This window comes from Podarcis bocagei, assembly GCF_964188305.1.
Source record: "Podarcis bocagei genome assembly, chromosome: 14".
Lineage (NCBI taxonomy): Eukaryota > Metazoa > Chordata > Lepidosauria > Squamata > Lacertidae > Podarcis > Podarcis bocagei.
The window spans coordinates 31,728,985-31,746,944 of NC_138139.1; the positions used below are offsets into that span (position 1 = coordinate 31,728,985).

Genomic DNA, 17,960 nt, shown 5'->3' on the forward strand with positions numbered 1-17,960 from the left:
TTTTGTTTTGCTTTGTTTTTTAAAAAAGAGTTACGCTTTGGCTTACTGCAGTGTGGCTAGACTAGAGGTCATTCACCATCTATCCATTGCTAAGTTATGGTAAAAGCCTCCCATTTTTCATGCTTTTGTTAGTGCAAATTAATCAGGGTTGTGTGTTCTGTCCTTAAAAAAAACAAAAACAAAAATCATTTTAAAGCCGGGGGGGTGGAATTCTGTATCATTAGATTTTGCAGATGAAGCAGAATCGGCATATTTGGGCTGGTTTGGCATCCTCCTGCATTTGGTGGGCATGCGGAAAAAATTCTGCTAGACACACCCTCCTTTCCATGGAGGATCATAGTCAGTCCCAGTCGTCCCCCCCAGTGGGGCTTCTAAGAATTCATAATGCAGTTTGCCCAGCTGTTCCAAAACCTTCGTTCCTGGCTCTGCTGGCTTCCTGTTTCCTCAGGAAGCTGGATTCTGTGCCCTCCTTTCTCTGAATTGACCTGGTATTGCAGAACACACCCATCCCTGCAATTAATACTGGATAGAGGTACAGATGCAGCGTCCTTGGCTTAATCAAAGGTGGCAGCAGCTTGAGCACATCAGGCTTTCGGATCAAAACTGCAGCTAGCATTCTTTTGGTGAGAAGAGGCACTAGTATACATTACTGTTTGTGTGTGCCAGGAGAGAAAGTGGTACTTTTTCTTCCGCTCCTCTGTTCCTATGACCCAAATAGTTACCCCGTGGACATGACCACTTGCCTTGATGTTTGCTCATTGCTCATGTGCCCTTCCTACCTGTTTGATTGTGCCAAGGTGCGTTGCATTCCTCTTAACTCTTAACAGTGTCCTGCAGACAAGTTTTGAGAGCTTTTCCCTGCTGCTGCTTTGCATGCCGAGCGGCAGGGACTAGTCTCTTGTCCAGCCCTCGTAGCTGAACTGCCCTTGTTTGTTTTCTGGGTGTTTTTCTGTGTAGCTACTAGTCCGCATGGTGTGTTTTCCGTCTCTCTCTCTCTCCTCTGTAGCTATGGTGTCAAGGTTATGGACTTCCAGGCGAACCCCAGGAGAGGTGGCACTATAAGTAGAAAGCACACAGCCCCAGCTTTCCAGCCACCACTTCCGCCCACTGAGGCTGGCCCGCTGGCACAGGCCACAGCGGAGCAGCACCCACAGGGCCCTGGGGCTGAGCCCGCCCCCATGGGTGCTGCGTCCGCCCCCCTTCCCGGCCCAGCAGAGCAGTCCCAAAGCCAAGGCGCTGAGGACGGCAGGTAAGATGGAAAGAGTTCAGACCGAAAGACTTTCGCAGTGACTTCTGTCTGTTTCAGCCTTCCCCAACCCTTTTTGGACTATAACTCCCGTCAGCCCCAGTGGATGCTGGGAGCGGTAGTTCAAAGCAACTGAAAGGTCTCATGTTGGAGAAGGCTGATCAATTAAATCAAGGCAGTAGCAAAGTCCTTTTGAAATTGAAAAAAGCTCCTGGCAAGAGACCAATTCACATGTTCTTCCTTCTTGGTCAAGGTGTGCCCCATAATTTGCCTCATTCAAAAGGATTTAACTGGCAAGGCTAGCCTGCACTTTTGCAGGACTCTCACAGGTTGATGTTCGCCTGGCTTGGCCCCTGGGAGCAGGGACATCCTCCCTCCTTCGGCAGATCAGGGGTTGGAGAGTGCAGGTCGACTCCTGCTTCACACCCATATGGCCCCAGCTGTGGAAGGCAGCCACCCTCTCTCTCCTTCCCACCCAGCCTTGAGAGCCAAACAGCTTCTTCCTTCCTGCCCATAGCTAGAACCTCCACAGGTCTGGTCTTTTGTGTGGTGCCCAAGTAGCCTGTGCCATGGGCCGCCTCCTCAGCCTGAGTCATGAAGTCAGAGAATGGTAGAGCTGGAAGGGACCCCAAGGTTCATCTAGCCAAACGCCCTCTCTCCACCTTAGCCCTTTCTTCTCCCACTTGATGTGGGTGGTCAACTGGAGCTCAACATGAGCTACACACTGTTTCAAGAGGAGTTTGTCCTAATGCTCCCTGTTGCTTGTTCATGTGTGTTCCTGGATGTGCAAATAGTCCTGGGGTGAAGCATAAACCCCCTGGAATAACCTCACCCTGCCCTTGTCAGTGCTTAACAGCAGTGTGCCCCTTACCCAAACAACACCCCCCCATGCATGTCTGTGTTGGAAAGTATACAAGTGTGGGTTTTGGGTGAGGGGGGTAGGTTAGGACCAGCAACTCAGAAGTCAGTTTAACTTTCTTACCTACCCTATAGTGTAGTCCAGGAATAGGCCATCTCAGCCCTCCAGATGTTTTGGAACTACAACTCCCATCATCCTTAGCTAACAGGACCAGTGGTCAGGGATGATGGAAGTTGTAGTCCCAAAACATCTGGATGGCCAAGTTTGCTTATGCATGGTGTAGCCTTTCCCCAACCTGCTGCCCTAGGGCTGATGCAAATTCTGGTCCAATGCAGGCAGAGGACACAATCAGACTTGGAGAAGGCTGCCACACTTATAGTCCTAACCCCAACCAGCCCTCTTGAGCAGGTGAACAGTATTTTATGCACCAAGGCAGGTCTCAGCCTGCTACTTGGATCTCTTCACCACACTTGGGTAGTGGGATCTTTAGAGAGAATCCACTTACGCCTCCCAATAGCAGAACATAGGAAGTGCCTGCTGGATCCCATAGCCCATTGAGTCCAGCATCCTGTTCTCACAGTGGCCAGCCAGATGCCATAGTAGGAAACCCTCCGGCAGGACCAAGCTCACAGTGTTGCCCCCCTCCCATGTATTCCAGAAACATGCTGCCTCTGTGACCCTGAAGGAGCAGCCTTTGATCAGAGTCTTTTCTCCCTTCCCAGCAGTTCAAAACCAAAGGACCCCACGACTCCTCCGCCCACAAGGAACGGGGGGCACGGAAGCGCCGCTCAGGCCTACCCACAACCCAGCGCTGCCACCAGCCAGCTCTCCGTGGGGCAGTCGCAAGTCTCTGCAGGGCCCAGTCCACATGCCGTCAGGCGAGGTTAGTCCTTCAGGAGTCTAATGAACATGCTTGCGTTCCAGGAATAGGTTGGTGGCCGTCTCAACATACTAAGCTTAAAGTTGGGACTCCTGCAGGCTCTTCCTTGGGCATCTGTTTCTTGTTCATGACAGTAGCATCACTTGTGGGTGGGAGGGGCGGGATAGAGCGAGTTATTCCAACACTGACTCCTGTTTTGGGGTGCATTAAGAGGCAATGGAATGTGCCCAGTGCTGTTTTTTTCTAGAAAAATAGGTGCTGGTACTCACCATGAAGTTGTTACAGTAAGCGTCACACTTTTTAATAACAAAAAAAAAAGGTGCCGGTACTGCGTACCTTTGAGTACCCAGGGGACAGAGTGTGTTTGACATGGCGGTGGATGGCTACTGTTGTCATTCTGCATCCACCAAACATGGAAGGTGATGCTCTATTAGCCTTATTTATTTGCTTGTTTTCTGTGCATGAGTGTTTTAAGTTTAGTTAGCATCTCTTGCACTAGGAGAGGGTGGAGGTCAAGGAATGGTGGGCAGGGTCACGAAGAGGTTGACTGAAGGGGGAGGGGGAGATTATGGAGGAGGATTAAAATTATTACCTGCCCTTCACCAGCAGGTCCCAGGGCAAGTTACAACCATTTACAAAATTCAGTATTAAAAACAGTTAAAACACACTACATTCAGGGCTCTGAAGAAGCACATCTCCTGCAAAAAGGCCAGGGTAAAGTGATTGCTGAAAGTTGTATAGTGAGGAAGCCAGGCTCACCTCTGTGGGGGGAGTCCCACAATTTAGGGGCCACCACAGAGAAGACCAGGCCATGAGCTTCTGAGGAAGGTGCAACTACCAAGAGGTCTCTTCTGCTGATGTTAGCACCTAGGAAGGAGACAGGCTTTCAGATACTTGAAGCCTAAGTTGTTTGGGGCTTTTTACACTAATGTAAGCACTTTGAGTTGGGAACTGACAGCAAATGCAACTACTTTTGGAGAGGGGTTATATGACTTTCGTAGGCAACCCCAGACTCTAATCTGACTTCTGCATTTTGAACCAATTAGAAGTTTCCAAGTTGTCTTCCAAGGGCAGCCCCATCTAGAGCACATTGCAGTAGTCCAGTCTGGATGGTTGATGGCAGGGAAGGGGGCCATCATGCAACTTCCTCCTACTTTGCATTTTGATTGGTCAAACGCAACTTCCGAACAATCCCTCTGAGTTCTGGGAGGCTTCAGGTTCCGCCAGGTGTTTCCAGGGGCTTGATACCTCTCGGGGCAGAAAAGAAGAGAGGAGCTTTTAAATGTTAAGGATGAAAAGCTCCATGTTGATGTGAGGCGGTGAAGAGACTGCTTCTGAGAGGCATTTTAACTGCTGACTATTCTTTCTGGCCTTCCTTGCAGCCGTGAAGAAGCCTGCCCCAGCCCCTCCAAAGCCAGCCAACCCACCTCCCGGGCAGCCGGGGAACCAAAGTGCCCCCTCCGCCCCTCAACCGCCCTCTGTTTCCCCAAAGCCCCCCACTAGAAGCCCTTCTCCCCCCAGCCAGGGAGCCCCCCAGCCCAGCCCTGTCCCATCCCAGGGCTCTGCCCCCCGACGGTACTCCAGCAGCCTCTCCCCCATCCAGGCCCCCAGCCACCCGCCACCCCAGCCCCCCATGCAGACGGTGGCCACTCCTCCTCTCCAGCCGAAAGCCAACACTCCCAGCTCTTCCCCGCCTGGGTCTGAGCCCAGCCTGGAACAGCCTTCGCCCACTCCTCCCCACACGCCCACACCCCCCGACACCCCACCCCTGGAGAAGCACAACCCTGCAGCCGCCTCCCCGGCTCCTCAGCCCCTCACCCAGGATGCTCCGCCAGCTCAATCGCCGCCTCCTCAGATGGGCACGTTGCCCAGGCCGAGGCCCGTGCCCAAGCCAAGGAACCGGCCCACCGTCCCCCCTCCACCGCATCCTCCAGCTCCTCACCTGGCCGGAGACGGTCCTCTTCCTGGTCCCCCTTCAACAGCATCCCGCATCGTGACTGGTAAGGACTGCTTCTCTGTCAGCTCGGTCTCTGTGAACCTTGTGATATGAAAAAAAAACTGTGCCTGGAGGTGGTTGGTTGGATGTGGCTGGAGAAGGGGGAGAGAAATGCTCTCGTCTCCACCACTGGGACAGAAGTGGAAAGAAGGCAGGGAGAAGGGAGTTTCCCCAGAAGAAGAGAAATGGCTCCAAACCAGCAGTAGACGTGGTTTCATCCGGGTGGGGATAATTGCAATCCATCAAAGAGCACCACGTGGAGTGAAAAAGAAGACAGACAAAACTCATTTGGGGCTTTGCATCAGCTAGCCCTGAAATGCCTTTAAATCAGAGCAGTTTTATGGCTACAGCTACCAAACGTTTCTTGGAATCACAAGTTTTATGTGCAGGTTTCTAGAGAGAGAGGGGTGCTTGAAATGTGAAGAGTAAAATGCTTAATGGTTGGATAGACAGAAGCAAATACTGTACAGGTTAATTTTATATATTTTTTTGCACTGTCGACCATATTTCAAATTTCTGCATAAATTGGATTTCAAACACTATCTCGAGTTTTCACACTCAAGAAGTATTGTAGCCGCATTTGTCTGTGTGCGTGCGTGTAGTTTTAGCATACCGTTGTTCCCCTCCTCGATACTCCCCCATCAGGACAGCTGCACCACCCAAATGATTCCGTTTCACCCCACCAACATTGACAAGCAGCATGCCTCTAATTGATCTAGCTTATTGGAATGTTTGGGAAGCTCTGTGACATTTTGTGGTCGTATAGCCAGTAATCAGCTCACAAATAGGCAAAGCCAGGTTTTTTTGCTTTTATATATAAAAATATTTCTGTGTCATGATGTCATAAAATACCAGAGTGGTTTACAGTGTTAAAGCAGAGAACATCATTTCAAAAAATGAAAAATACCTATAATCTTTGAGATGGCTGGCAACTCAAAAATAAGAATGCATCAGCTGCAAAAGCCTGTCAGCATGAAAAGGTCTTCAAGAGATACTGGGAAGTCAAAAGGGAGGGTGCCTGCTGTATCTCTGCCGGAAGAGTGTGACTGCCGACATGAAACGCCCAACTTCTTATTGAGACTAGTTGGGCCACTGTGACATGGAGTTGCTCATCCCAGCATGTCAGACTGCAGGATTTCCACACAATCCGCCCCAGAAACTGTGCATTTAGAAAGCTTCAGCACAGCTCCGTAGATGCTAGGAAGAGCTTTGTTGCAGCCAGATGGTGGCTCGAGTCCCTTTCTGTGCATATGGAGGAGGACGCTGCTTTGTCCTCAGGAGTAGCCGCCCTCCCACTCCTTGACACCTAACGAAGCAGTTCCTCTGAAAAATAATGTGTTACCCCCATTTGGGAAGCCCAGGCTGCATCAGTGCCCACAAAGCTGACCAACCTCCCTGCCAACTTTTAATCTGGGTTGGGTGCTTCTTAATTATGCTTAATCTCAAAACAGCATTGTGACGATAAAAGCAAGGCTCCCCTTTTCCCTTTCTCCTTTTTGTCGCAGGCTGAAATAGCGCATGTCCCATCCCTTTTTCTTTTTTTTTAGCAGACCCTCTAACATGTTGACCACCTTCCTGTGCTGGAGCTTAAAGGGCGCTGGGAATAATAAGAAGCTCTATTTTTTAGCTGCGCAAATAACCCGTTGAATCCCCTCTAGGTTGCAACGCCAACTTGCCAATAATAATAATTCTAATTGAGAATTTTATTAAACAATCTAGATGTTTGACCTGCATTGTTCAGTAGGAACTGAGATTGGAAATGGTAAGGAGGCCTTTCGATTGGCCAGAATTGTTATGAATGCATAATCATGGACGCAGCTTCGTCCCTTTACTAACAGGTCACTGTTAACACAGCTTGCTTGCACCCAGGACTAACCCTGCATGTCAAAGAAGTGGTGCTACCCTTGTGGTCCTTTGTTTTGGCTCCCCCCCCTTCCTCCTTTTTAACACATTCACCGGATGTATCCCAGGATCCTGCCCTGTCCGTTATTTAGCTTCTTTTCTGTCTGCTCCATCCGTACTTGGAATACGGAATGAATTCCTACTCCTCAAAAATCTTCAGAGCCTCATAGATGGCAACACCTGACCTACAAGCCAGCCCTCCCCTCCCCTTTCTCTGTTTCTCACTGTGGGGGTGGGACCTGTTGGTGTTTTTTCCACTTGAAACCGAGACACAACCTGAGAGGCTCCACAAATGCAACACTGAAGATATTAGCAGCTTCACCGTTAATTGCTGAGCCATAACTGGTATTAATTAAACATCATTCCCTTTCCCTCCATTGCGAAAGGCCCAGGAACATGGGGTGGGGAGAGAGAAATAGGATGGAGAAAAGGGGCCGCTTGTACAGATTGAAAGCTCACATATAAATGGGAAGCTGTTGAGCAGCTGAGCCCAGCCTTGGGACAAGTCGCGACTCTGCCACTCTGCTCCTTGCATGGAAGTTTGTGCCTGCGGAAGCTGCTGCAGTTGGCTGGAGCTGAGAAAGGTGGCCCTGTGCTGTTCCAAGCCATCCTCGTAAGGCAGTTGTTAGGCAGTATTGGGGGGCATTGTACTAGGGCAGGAGGAGAACTGGGTTTCAGCCTTCCCTGGCACAGCCGAATGCATTGCATTCTGCACCACCCATGGAAGCATCTGAAATCTGCAAGGGCTCTGCTCTGTCACCTTCAGACAGGGCTTTGCATTTGAAAGGAAGAAGTGACACTTGCCACCCAAGTCCCAGGGGCCTGCACATACTTGAAAGCAAGCACTGTTTCCATGTGCGAGATGTCAGGTGTGCTTCTAGCTTTTCAATGTGGGGGGAGGTGGAGTGTCTGCTGGCATCAGGCTGCTTCTCTGTGCCACACAGGATTTCATGGTGTGTTTGCTGCTGCTTTGTTGTTGTTGTTTTTTTGGGGGGGGAGGTGCTGAGTTGCAATGTACAGCAAATCCTGAGCAAAATGTTTGTTCCAACCCTTCTCCACTTCCAGGTTCTAGCAGACATGCTCTGTAATTCTGCAAGCTTTCCCTTGTATTTGAGCAAGTCCAGAAGACGGAAATGATCCCTACTTTGGGGATTGGGTTAGCTCCTTCAGATGAGATTTCCTTCCCAAAGCAGTCTCTGTCCCTCATGGTGTCTCAGCTAGCAGTCCTTGGGCCCCATATAGTTGGTCTGTCCTGCAGTGACGCTGTGGTCTAAACCACTGAGCCTCTTGGGCTTGCTGATCAGAAGGTCGGCGGTTTGAATCCGCGCGACAGGGTGAGCTTCTGTTGCTCTGTCGCAGCTTCTGACAGCAAAGCAGTTCAAAAGCACACCAGATAAAGTAGATAAATAGGTACTGCTGCAGCAGGAAGGTAAATGGCGTTTCCGTGTGCTCTGGCTTCCGTCACGGTTTCCCGTTGTGCCAGAAGCGATTTAGTCATGCTGGCCACATGACCCGGAAAGCTGTCTGTGGACAAACGCCAGCTCCCTTGGCCTGAAAAGCGAGATTAGTGCTGTACCCCATAGTCGCCTTTGACTGGACTTAACTGTCCAGGGGTTCTTTACCTTTACTTTTTTTATGTTATATATATGTCCACATAGTTCCTCCAGCAGTTGTCAATAGACTGCTTTTCATTAGCTTTTCTTCCTTTGGGTAAACCCAAGGATAAGGTTGTATATTTTTTCCCTACACTTGCAACACTGTACAAGTTCAGGATCTGGAAGCAGGGCAAACTCTCATCACTTTTCAGGTCTGTTCTGCAAGGAATGAGACTCAAGCCTTTATGGCTGCAAGACGCATTTAAAAGGATGTGGATTAAGATGAGTGGAGAGTTGGATCCAAAGTTCCCATGGGGCAGCGACCCAACTCCTTGCTTTTCCCCATAACTAGAAGAATAAGTGAATACAATTTATTTGGGTCATAGAATCCAGTGTTCTCTTGGCACAGTGTTGGGGTGGAGGAGTTTTATACATATACAGCCCTGTCCATAAGCTTCCGAACACTTCTTCTCTGGGTCAGTCTTCCCCAACCTGTTATCTTCTGGATGTTTTGTACTACAGCTCCCATCAGTCCTTGAGGTTGACGGGAGTCAGAGTCTAAAACATGGCCATGGGGGTGGCTTGGGGTGATGGGAATAGTAATCCAAAATGACTGTGCTGGCTGGAGCTGATGGGAGTTGCAGTCCAAAGCATCCAGAAGGCACCAGGCTGGGGAACGTTAGTCTTACTTTCTGTCGTCTCTGCTCACAAGTCTGTGCCCTTTCATCATTGGTGTTGTGTGTGTGTGTTTCCCCCATGTCTTCTCCACGCAGACTCTAATTCCAGTATTCAAGAGCCACCACGAGGCCTCCCTGCTGCGGAACTTCCGACAGAGTCATCAGCTTTGCCAAACCAGAGCTCCCACAACCACCTTGTGCTCGACATCAATCACGATACCGAAAGCACCGCTTTATAAACGAAAGAAACCACTCCAGGGCCCCAGCTGCTCCTGCCCCAGCGGGAACCTCACCAGTCAAGGCTCTACAGTGAGGAGCTTATGGAAATCGAAAGATGGGGTGGGGATGGTGACACAACCTCCCCCTTTGTGTCTCCAGAAAAGAAACACCTACCCCGCTATCCACAGAAGTTTGATGACCTGTGTCTTGACCAAGGTGCCTAAGCTGTGGCTGGGATGATGATGGTCTGTCTGGCTGCCCCCGAAAAGTATATCGGAAGCTTAATTGCTGCTGTTAACAGAGATGGCTGAACAATTCCAAGAGAATCCAAAGCAATGCATGTATAATGGAAACAACCTTTTAAAGGCCTCTGTTGAACTCTTCCTCTTAATTCTTTTTTTTTTTTTTTTTTTGCTCTTACCAAGGAGATGGCTCACAAGAGACGTTCCGTCTCTGACATGCTGCAGACTTTGTTAAAATATGAACCAAAAAAACAAAAAAAATCAACCCTCAACCTCCACGTGTGCTGGCAGGAGGAGACTGCTGGTTCTCAGTCCCTTTTGCCTTGGCAGTGGAGAAAATCCTTGTGCCTTGATGGACTGTTATACTGTAGAAGGAAACGTACTGTCTCTCTAACCATTTCAGTGCTTCTCTCTCTCTCTCTCTCTCTCTCTCTCTCTCTCTCTCTCTCTCTCTCTCGTCCAGTGTTGTTATTTACTCCTCCCCCCCCCTTTGGTTTTCATAGTTATTTGTATTAACCATCCCTGCTTTGGTTTCTGTAACACCCATAAAAACAGCTGCTGTCAAGCTGAAAACTTCGGAAAACTTTGTGTATTTACTTTCAGTTGTTATAAATGAGTTGGAATTGGAAAGCAGTTTTCTTTTCTTTTTTGGAAACATCGCTTTGGAGTCATCTGCTTAGTAAAATTATTCTCACCTGTTACTGTAAGGAAAATATCTTCTAATTAAAATGGTACACCACCAGAACAGCTCGCCACACTGGGAGGGGCATCACTGCCTTTGAATAGCACATTCAGGGGTGGGGGAACAAACAGTGTGAGCCAAATAGGATTTACTCCACCTCTACACTGGCTAATTAGTTCCACAATAGCATGTATGCATGCATGTGTACATAAAAATACTAATTCATTGAAAGTGAAGCAGTAAGCAAAGATGTTGTGTCACTTTTTGTAAGTCTCTTAGTGGTAGGAGAGCAGAACTGAGTGCAGTCTCTAATTTAGAGAGTGCAGCCACTCAGAAGACACACACCTTGTTGAATTTCGTTTACAGTCCCTATGTTTATAAATGGACACCGAAACTGTAGGCAACACCTGGCTTCGCTAACACGTTTATTGCTGCCTTGACCCTTGACCCTGTGTGCTGGAAGGAGGTTTAATGGACGTTGGCATTCCTAGCCAATTCTACAAGTTAACAGCACCCTTGAATTGCTACCCATGAAAACGCTGGCAGTTTGGAAGGTTTCATGAAATCATATGAGTAGGAGTAGGCCACACACATTCTGCAAGGAAGAAGGAGGAAATTATAGGCAGTGTCAGATCATTAACAGCCCTTGCAAATCCCCGTACACCAGACCCTCTCAGGAGCTGATGTTTTCCTGCCTTTGGACAGTAATAGTATAGAACTGTTATAAATAAGAACGTAAGAGGAGCCTGGCAGCTTGATCAGGCCAGGGGCACATCTAGCCCAGCACCCTCTTTTCACAGTGGCCAACAAATCCCTGTGGGAAACCTTCAAGCAGGACCTAAATTCAAGAACCCTCTTCCTACTTGTAGTTCTCAACAACTGGCGTTCAGAGGCAAAAAAGCTCCAACAGTGCAGGCAGAAAGCAGCGCCGGATTACCATATAGGCAGAATCAGCACTGGCCTGTGGGCTCCATGCCTCTTGGGACCCCGTGACAATGAATCAAAATAAGAAATACTGATTTGATCTTGAAAGAAAATTACAATCAAGTTTTCTTAGTTCAGTGTTATCCCATTAGAGCGGGGTGGGGGGCGAGATTTCTACTGCCCTGGGGCCTCCACAGGATTTAATCTGGCACTGGCATAAAGTAGCCGTCATGGCAAGTAGCCACTGCTGTTCTCAGATGCAGGATGGACGAGCAGATCTTCCCCTCAAAGGCAGGTACCACTAGTTTGGTGGTTCCAGGGTCTCCAGGCACAGGAGACCCACCCATTTGCTGAGGTTAAGCAGGTTTAGGTCTGGTCACTGCCCAGAAGGGAGACCTCTGGGAACCACCAGTCTGCTACCATGGAATCCATGATAGGGGACAACAAGCAGGTATGAAGGTAAGAGAATGGTAAATTGGACATCCCTCCAGAGTTGCACTTCAACTTCCTTTAACGAGCTAGAAGAGCCCCTCTGGGCAGGTGCATGATATATGCATGGCTAAATTGTAGCCTGCTGGTTTTTTTTAAAAAAAGTAGTCTCATCCACTGCTCTGCCCACCTTTGCTTCTGCCCCCATCCAACACTGGCATGCAGCCCTTCACCTGAAAAAGGCAGTGTGGTCTAGCGGTTAGAGTGTTGGAGACCAGGGTTTAAATCCCCACTCAGCCATGAAGCTCACTAGGTGACTTTGGGCCAGTTTCTGCCTCTCAGCCTAACCTACCTCACAGGGTTGTTGAGTTCCTTGGGGAATGTAAATACAATCAATCAGTCAAGGTGCCCCACTCCTGGTAGGATATAAATCAAATAAATAAAGGTTCCCCACCCCTGACCTAACAAACATGGTTGCTCCTTTCCTCCAGGATTTTCATTTTGTACCCCCACCCACCCATGATTCTCACATACTGGAGAATGGTGCCTATCGGCAGGAAGGGTGGCGGAAGGCAGCATACCTGAATCCATTTTAGGCTGCAAAGGATTGTTGTATATCTTCAGAAACTCCTCTGGACTGAGGCACTCCTTAGCCTTGCACAAATACTGGATGGTTTCTGCTGGCATCAGAAGTTCTGGCACGACCGTGTGGAGACAATCGCTGAGGCCTTTATTGCCCACCTTTGATGTCCACGGGGAGGAAACACATTGCCAATAAAGAGTATTGCAGTGATTAGTTTTCCTTCTGCAACTGGAAATACTTGGCTCACCTTTTCTTCCTTAACAAATGTTCCCAAGTCAGCTTATTAGGGGTTGGCTGGTTTGTTTTTAATCATGTAACATAAGCAACCTAACGAGAAAGCAAGAACTTAAAAACAGTGGGATTTAAAGCAAGAGATCAGTATTAGCTTTCTTAGTTATTATTCTCTTGATACATATTGTTATGTGCAAAATAAAAAGTATACATTAAAAATACCATAACAGATCAAGGAAAAGAAATAAAAGCAAGCTAACTGAAGCAGATCAGACTGAAACTCCCGCCCCCCAAATGCCTTCCAAAACAGATGTCAGACTCTTAATCTTAGGGTTGTGGGTTTGAACTGCATGTTGGCCAAAAGATTCATGTATTGTAGGGGGTTGGACTAGATCAGTGTTTCCCAACCTTTTTTGGGCAAAGGCACACTTGTTTGATGAAAAAAATCTCGAGGCACACCACCATTACAGCCCCGTGACGTCAGCGCGCAGCGTCACACCGGGAGGGACGCACGAAAGTGTAAGTTTCCATTTTTTTCCCTCCCCCTTGCCGGGGAACCTCCAAGCTTTGGGGGTGGGGGGGGAGGAGGCAGCAAAGCGAGGCAGGAAGGAGAGCGCGGCTTGGCTGGGTCAGCTTTGGCAGGGGCAGGGAATGAGAGCCGCGAGGCGGGCGCTGCGGACGGAGGCGCTGCCCGTCGAGCTCGCAGGCAGCCAGGCAGGCAGACGGCGAGAGCCCCGCACTGGGCGGCCTCTCCTCGCCGCCGCTGCCCCGCCTCTCGCCGCCCGACTCGCCCGACTCCCTCCAGGCAACATCTCACGGCACACTAGTGTGCCGCGGAACAGTGGTTGGGAAACACTGGACTAGATGACCCCCACAGTCCCTTCCAATTCTATGATTCTACGATCCTTCGAACATCAGAAGAGCCTGGCTGCTGGGTCAGCATCCTGTTCTCACAGCAAGAAGCCCCAAATGAAAGCCCACATGTGCTCTCCACTCAAAGACAAAGAAATGCACCAGTTAGAATTAATAGCTTTATTTTCCTGGTATACAAGCATAGCGTCTGGGGAATCAACTCTTGATAGCTTTGGGGCAATCGGGGCCAACAAGATGCAGATAATATGATGAGGTTCAACACACTCACCTTACCTCGAACTCATAGACATCCAGTGAAGCTGAGTGTTTGAAGACTCAGGATGGATAAAATTATTTTCTTACACACACAGCACCTAGTTAAACGGGGACTCAGTGCCACATGACACGGAGGTGGCCACACACTTGGATAGTTTTAAAAGAGGATTAGACACATGCATGGGGGAGAGAGCCATCGATGGCTACTAGCCACAATGGCTGTGCTCTCCCACCATGGTCAGATGCAGTAGTGCTTCTGAATATCAGTTGCTGGAAACCACAGGAGTGAGAACAGGGTGCTAGACTAGACTAAAGTTACCAGATTTTTTTCAATGAATCCGGGGACACTTTTCAACTTCAATAGATTTTGTATGGGAACTGATTTGTAAATCCAGGGACTGTCCCCAGGAAACGGGGACATCTGGTAACCTTAGACTAGATGGACCATTGGCCTGATCCAGCAGGCTCTTCGTACGTGCATACTTCCTTACCTTGAGAGTCGCAAGATAAACTCCCAGTTTCAGGTTGAGGGTAAGGCATTCTGTGATCACTTCTTCTGTCGTCTGGGTCTGTGTAACGTCTTCGAGAGTTACTGGGACTTCCACTGCTGTGGCGTACCACTGGTTGAAGAGTCTGGTTGGGATGTTGTGAGACATTGCTAATATCTTAACGTCCTGTATTAAAGCACTGGGGGTAGGGGTGGGGGTAGTGATGGATGGACAGATCCGTCAGCTTTTCGTTTCTCTCCCTTTCTGATTCTTCCAATCCAATCTTAAATTCAGTTTCCCACATATCCTGGGTTTTGGTGCGAATTTCTCCTAGTAACCACATTTTTGCATGCAGCTTTGAAAAATATAGACATCTTTGCAAGCAATTTTCTGCCTGCACACTAAGAAGGAGGAAGTTGATGGGCAGGGCTGTCCTCTGAGACTGTAAGTAAGAGAATAGCAGGCGAGTGGGGGCTGCACTCCAGGGGGTTGGACTAGATGACCCTTGGGTCCCTTCTCCAACTCTACAATTCTATGCTTCTATGAAGGAAGAATGAGGTTGGTGGGACTGTGCTCCGTTCACCCTAATGGACCAGGCCCCATCAGTCTCCCCTGAACAAGTTTCCAATCACTTACTTTGAGTCTTGATTTTCAACAGCTGCCAAGTCCATAAGGATATGGTAGAGTGTGCCACTGGATGCCTACAAATTATTATTATTATTATTATTATTATTATTATTATTATTATTATTATTATTATTATTGCTGCTGCTGCTGCTGCTGCTGCTGCTACTATTTCCTTTTTCCCAGATAAGGACTCAAGACAGCTTGCAGATAAAAATGCAAAACACAGATAAAATAAAAAAGCTAATTGCATAGAAAAGACCATCATTAAAAAGTAATTAATTGAACAGTAATACAAATGAAACAATATAAAGAAACCCAAATCTATTAAAAATGTGAATAACAACAGTAAAAACATTACATCACCAGCTCCCTAAAGGATTGTTGGAATAGAAAGGTTTTCACCTGCCAGTGGAAGAACAGCAAGGAGGGAGCCAGTCTGGCTTCTCTAGGAAGGGAGTTCCAAAGTCTGGGAGCAGCCACAAAAAAGGCCCTCTCATGCGTCCCCACTAAATTGTCTGTGAGGGTGGTAGGATGGAGAGAAGGGCCTTTCCTGAAGATCTTGGAGCCTGGGCAGATTCATATGAAAGAATCTGGATTTTCAAAGGGAGCAGGGAGTGGGGGAGGCATAAATGCTCAATCATTCTGGGGTCTGATATCCTCTGTTATGGAGGACAGGAATAAGAGTAGCATGAGAGGCAAAATGGGAGTTTTGACATTGTTTCTAAATTTTGGGTTTGATGGATGTTTTTAAGTCAAATACTCAGCTCCAGGCATTTCCAGACTCCCTGTTTTCAGGTGGGATTCAACTGCCTATGGACAAACTCAGCTTTCACAGCTGAAGTTGGTCAGGCACTTGCAAAATAAAGCCACTTTTCCCAAAGACTGGAGAGTTTTCAGTAAGGAAATTGAAAGGCACTGGGAAGTTTGGTATTATAATTACTTGATGCAACCACATCTAACATCCTCACAAACAAATCAGAAGGAATGCACAATAAGCAGCCAATGTTGTCTAAAACTGCCCACAAACTTGGTGCAAACCAGTCAGATGAAACGATCAATAAATTGCTTCCAAAACGCAAAGCAGCCTTTTGCAGAACCCAACTGCCCTTCGGTGGCCACTTACCTCACTCCCATTGAGCAAAGCAAGTCATCGTTACAAGTAAATATGTGCAGACATTCAGTTGCATGTGGGATTTCTCTGGGATTTGTGATTAACGTGCACTCTTTTAGAAAGAGGGGTCTCTTGGCTTGAACCTGGTAGATCTGACTCACCTCTAAAATGTGCAGAAGACAGTGAGAGTAGATGAGGAGGATGCCTGAGGGGGACTCCCCTAGGTGGATCTTGGAAATCCTCTGGAAAAGTTGCTCATGGTATGCTTATGAAGAGGAGGGAGTGAAAGGAGACCGACTGAGAGATCCACTGGAAAAACCATTGCCCAAGCGTAATGGACCCAAACAGGTCATGGCCATACCCATGGAGCCACACCCCTTCGAAGACTGTGCATGAACCAACTAGATGTGGCCCTCTGGATTTTGGTATCTGGCCCTCACCATTCTTCCCACATCATATCCTTTCTCCAGCCACAGCTACCCACTCCCTGGCCCTGCCTCTCACCCTCCATGAGTATTTTTGCCTGGCTGGAAAGTGTATCTGAACTTCCATAATGCCTCTTATGAATGAGAGAGAGAGATGTGTGCAGTGTTTTTCTTCTAGAAAGAGAGATGCTGGTACTGCCTTGAGTACTGCCAGGAAAAAAACACTGGGTGCATGTGAGACTGTGTATAGAGACTGGCCTGCTGTACAAAGCTAATGTTTATTATTTATTATTGTTATTAGTAGTAGTAGTAGTAGTTGTTGTTGTTGTTGTCATTTACCTGCCATTCACCCTAAGGTCCCAGGCTAGATTGCAGCATTAAAACACAACAACAAAAAGAGTTTTCACTCACTTACAATCATATAAATAAGGTGGGTTCAAAAAATATACGCCTCAAGTGTCAAAAGGCTGGGGTAAAGAGGATGCATCTTCATCATCCTCCAGATAAGGAGCCAGGCACACCGCTGTGAGGAGGGAGCTCCACAGCTCAGGGGCCACCTAAGAGAAGGCTGTGTCCCAGCCTCAAAGCGCCCCCCCACCCCATGAGCCTCTGAGGGCAGAGGAACTACCAAGAGGGCTGCCTCACCCACGTCTGCCTCTGGCCCTGCCAGCCCTGGTATGTGGCCTTTGAAAGGTTGCCATAAGGGAATGCAGCCCTCATGCTGAAAAGGATTCCCCACTCCTGCCACAGAAAAGCCCTGTGGAAGTTCTGCAGCCCAGTTCATCTCTGAGGCTGTTTTTCCAGCACTGGAAGAGGCTCACAGCCAATGCCTTGCCTCCCGAAAGCCCGCGTGAGAGGGTAGCTCCCATACCTGTGACGTCTGCACTCTCCGCATTTTCTCGCAACAGCGCGACAAAGAACAGCCGATGGAGCAGGAATTTCTGGGGTAGGAGGGAAGGAGAACACAAAAGGTTCTGTTAGTAGCTATTTGCCTGCGTCTTGGGCCCATTTTACAGGAATGGCGATTGAATCTTACGCTGTTGAGAGCTGGATCCAGAAGTAGGTTAGTAAATAAAATAGCCTGTGTCCGTGAAGTTCATACTTTATTCAAAGAAGCCAATAAAGCTCAGGCCTAGGACACATGGCTACCCTTTGGGACTATGAAGAGGTTCAGAATGGCAGGGCGAAGCCTACACTACATGTGTAGAGGGCAGAGTGAGGCAACTTGAGAAGCCATGATATGGAAAAGGATGAGGAGCTGGTCTGCAGTTGTGGGAGAGCAGCAAGAATGGAGGAACGTTGAGGAGACCCTGTGCAGAGGCGTTGAGGTGGAAGCGTGGCCTTGTGTTGAGGAGAACCTTTCACCGCCACCCTAATTTCCCCTCACACCTTCATCTGTTGGCGCCTCTTCTCCTCCAGAGCACTGAGGAGGGTGCTCCTCGCCACAATGTTGGCCAGTATGTTGGCCATTTTGCCCAAGATGGCAGTTCCGGAACTCAAGAGGTAACTGACGCGTGAGGGAATGGCCTCCCCTAGAAAGTCAGCTCTGTTGCCAGCCTGTGTTCTGAGGATGTACGAATCTATGCTTTGAACCTGCTCTACCCAAAAGAAAATAAGCAAATATATAGGATTGAGGGGAGGCCATCTTTGGATCTCCTCCAAGCCTGCAGTTTTATTTTTATTTTTTTGTATATAATTTTTATTAAAATAAAAAAA

General features: G+C 48.3%; 2 protein-coding genes across 5 annotated transcripts in view; one reads left to right on the forward strand and one right to left on the reverse strand.

Moving 5' to 3' along the window:
- ARHGAP17 (Rho GTPase activating protein 17) overlaps window positions 1-10,246 on the forward strand; it is a 63,798-nt gene extending 53,552 nt beyond the window's left edge. Inside the window, exons 17-20 of the mRNA XM_081170966.1 lie at window positions 1,007-1,249; window positions 2,828-2,988; window positions 4,368-4,985; window positions 9,252-10,246. Of these exons, the coding sequence (XP_081027092.1) occupies window positions 1,007-1,249; window positions 2,828-2,988; window positions 4,368-4,985; window positions 9,252-9,394 (1,165 nt within the window). The 3' untranslated portion in view covers window positions 9,395-10,246. The remainder of the gene's footprint in view (window positions 1-1,006; window positions 1,250-2,827; window positions 2,989-4,367; window positions 4,986-9,251) is intronic.
- Window positions 10,247-10,706: 460 nt separating this feature from the next.
- TEX47 (testis expressed 47) lies at window positions 10,707-17,741 on the reverse strand. 4 transcript variants are annotated; one of them, XM_081170940.1, is made up of 8 exons: window positions 17,634-17,741; window positions 17,116-17,185; window positions 15,981-16,084; window positions 14,718-14,782; window positions 14,085-14,280; window positions 12,233-12,392; window positions 12,004-12,067; window positions 10,707-10,893 (listed from the first exon to the last, which is right to left on the reverse strand). In XM_081170940.1, exons 1-7 carry the CDS (start codon window positions 17,712-17,714, stop codon window positions 12,048-12,050), a joined length of 696 nt encoding a protein of 231 aa, XP_081027066.1. In that variant the 5' UTR covers window positions 17,715-17,741; the 3' UTR covers window positions 10,707-10,893; window positions 12,004-12,047. The 4 variants fall into 4 exon arrangements, with proteins under 4 accessions (XP_081027066.1, XP_081027067.1, XP_081027065.1 ...); XM_081170941.1 differs by lacking the exon at window positions 12,004-12,067 and having other exon boundaries at window positions 14,085-14,226; XM_081170939.1 differs by lacking the exon at window positions 12,004-12,067.
- Between the last annotated feature and the right edge of the window lie 219 nt (window positions 17,742-17,960).

What these genes read in the sequence shown, in the direction of transcription:
- TEX47 (XM_081170939.1), bottom strand. Translation starts at nt 17,714, where the DNA reads ATGGCCAACATACTGGCCAACATTGTGGCGAGGAGCACCCTCCTCAGT. An exon ending in AGAGGCGCCAACAGATGAAG is followed by an intron (nt 17,186 to 17,633) that starts GTGTGAGGGGAA and finishes CTCCTACCCCAG; the next exon opens with AAATTCCTGCTCCATCGGCT. An exon ending in GCAGCCTAAAATGGATTCAG is followed by an intron (nt 10,894 to 12,232) that starts GTATGCTGCCTT and finishes TCTTCCTTGCAG; the next exon opens with AATGTGTGTGGCCTACTCCT.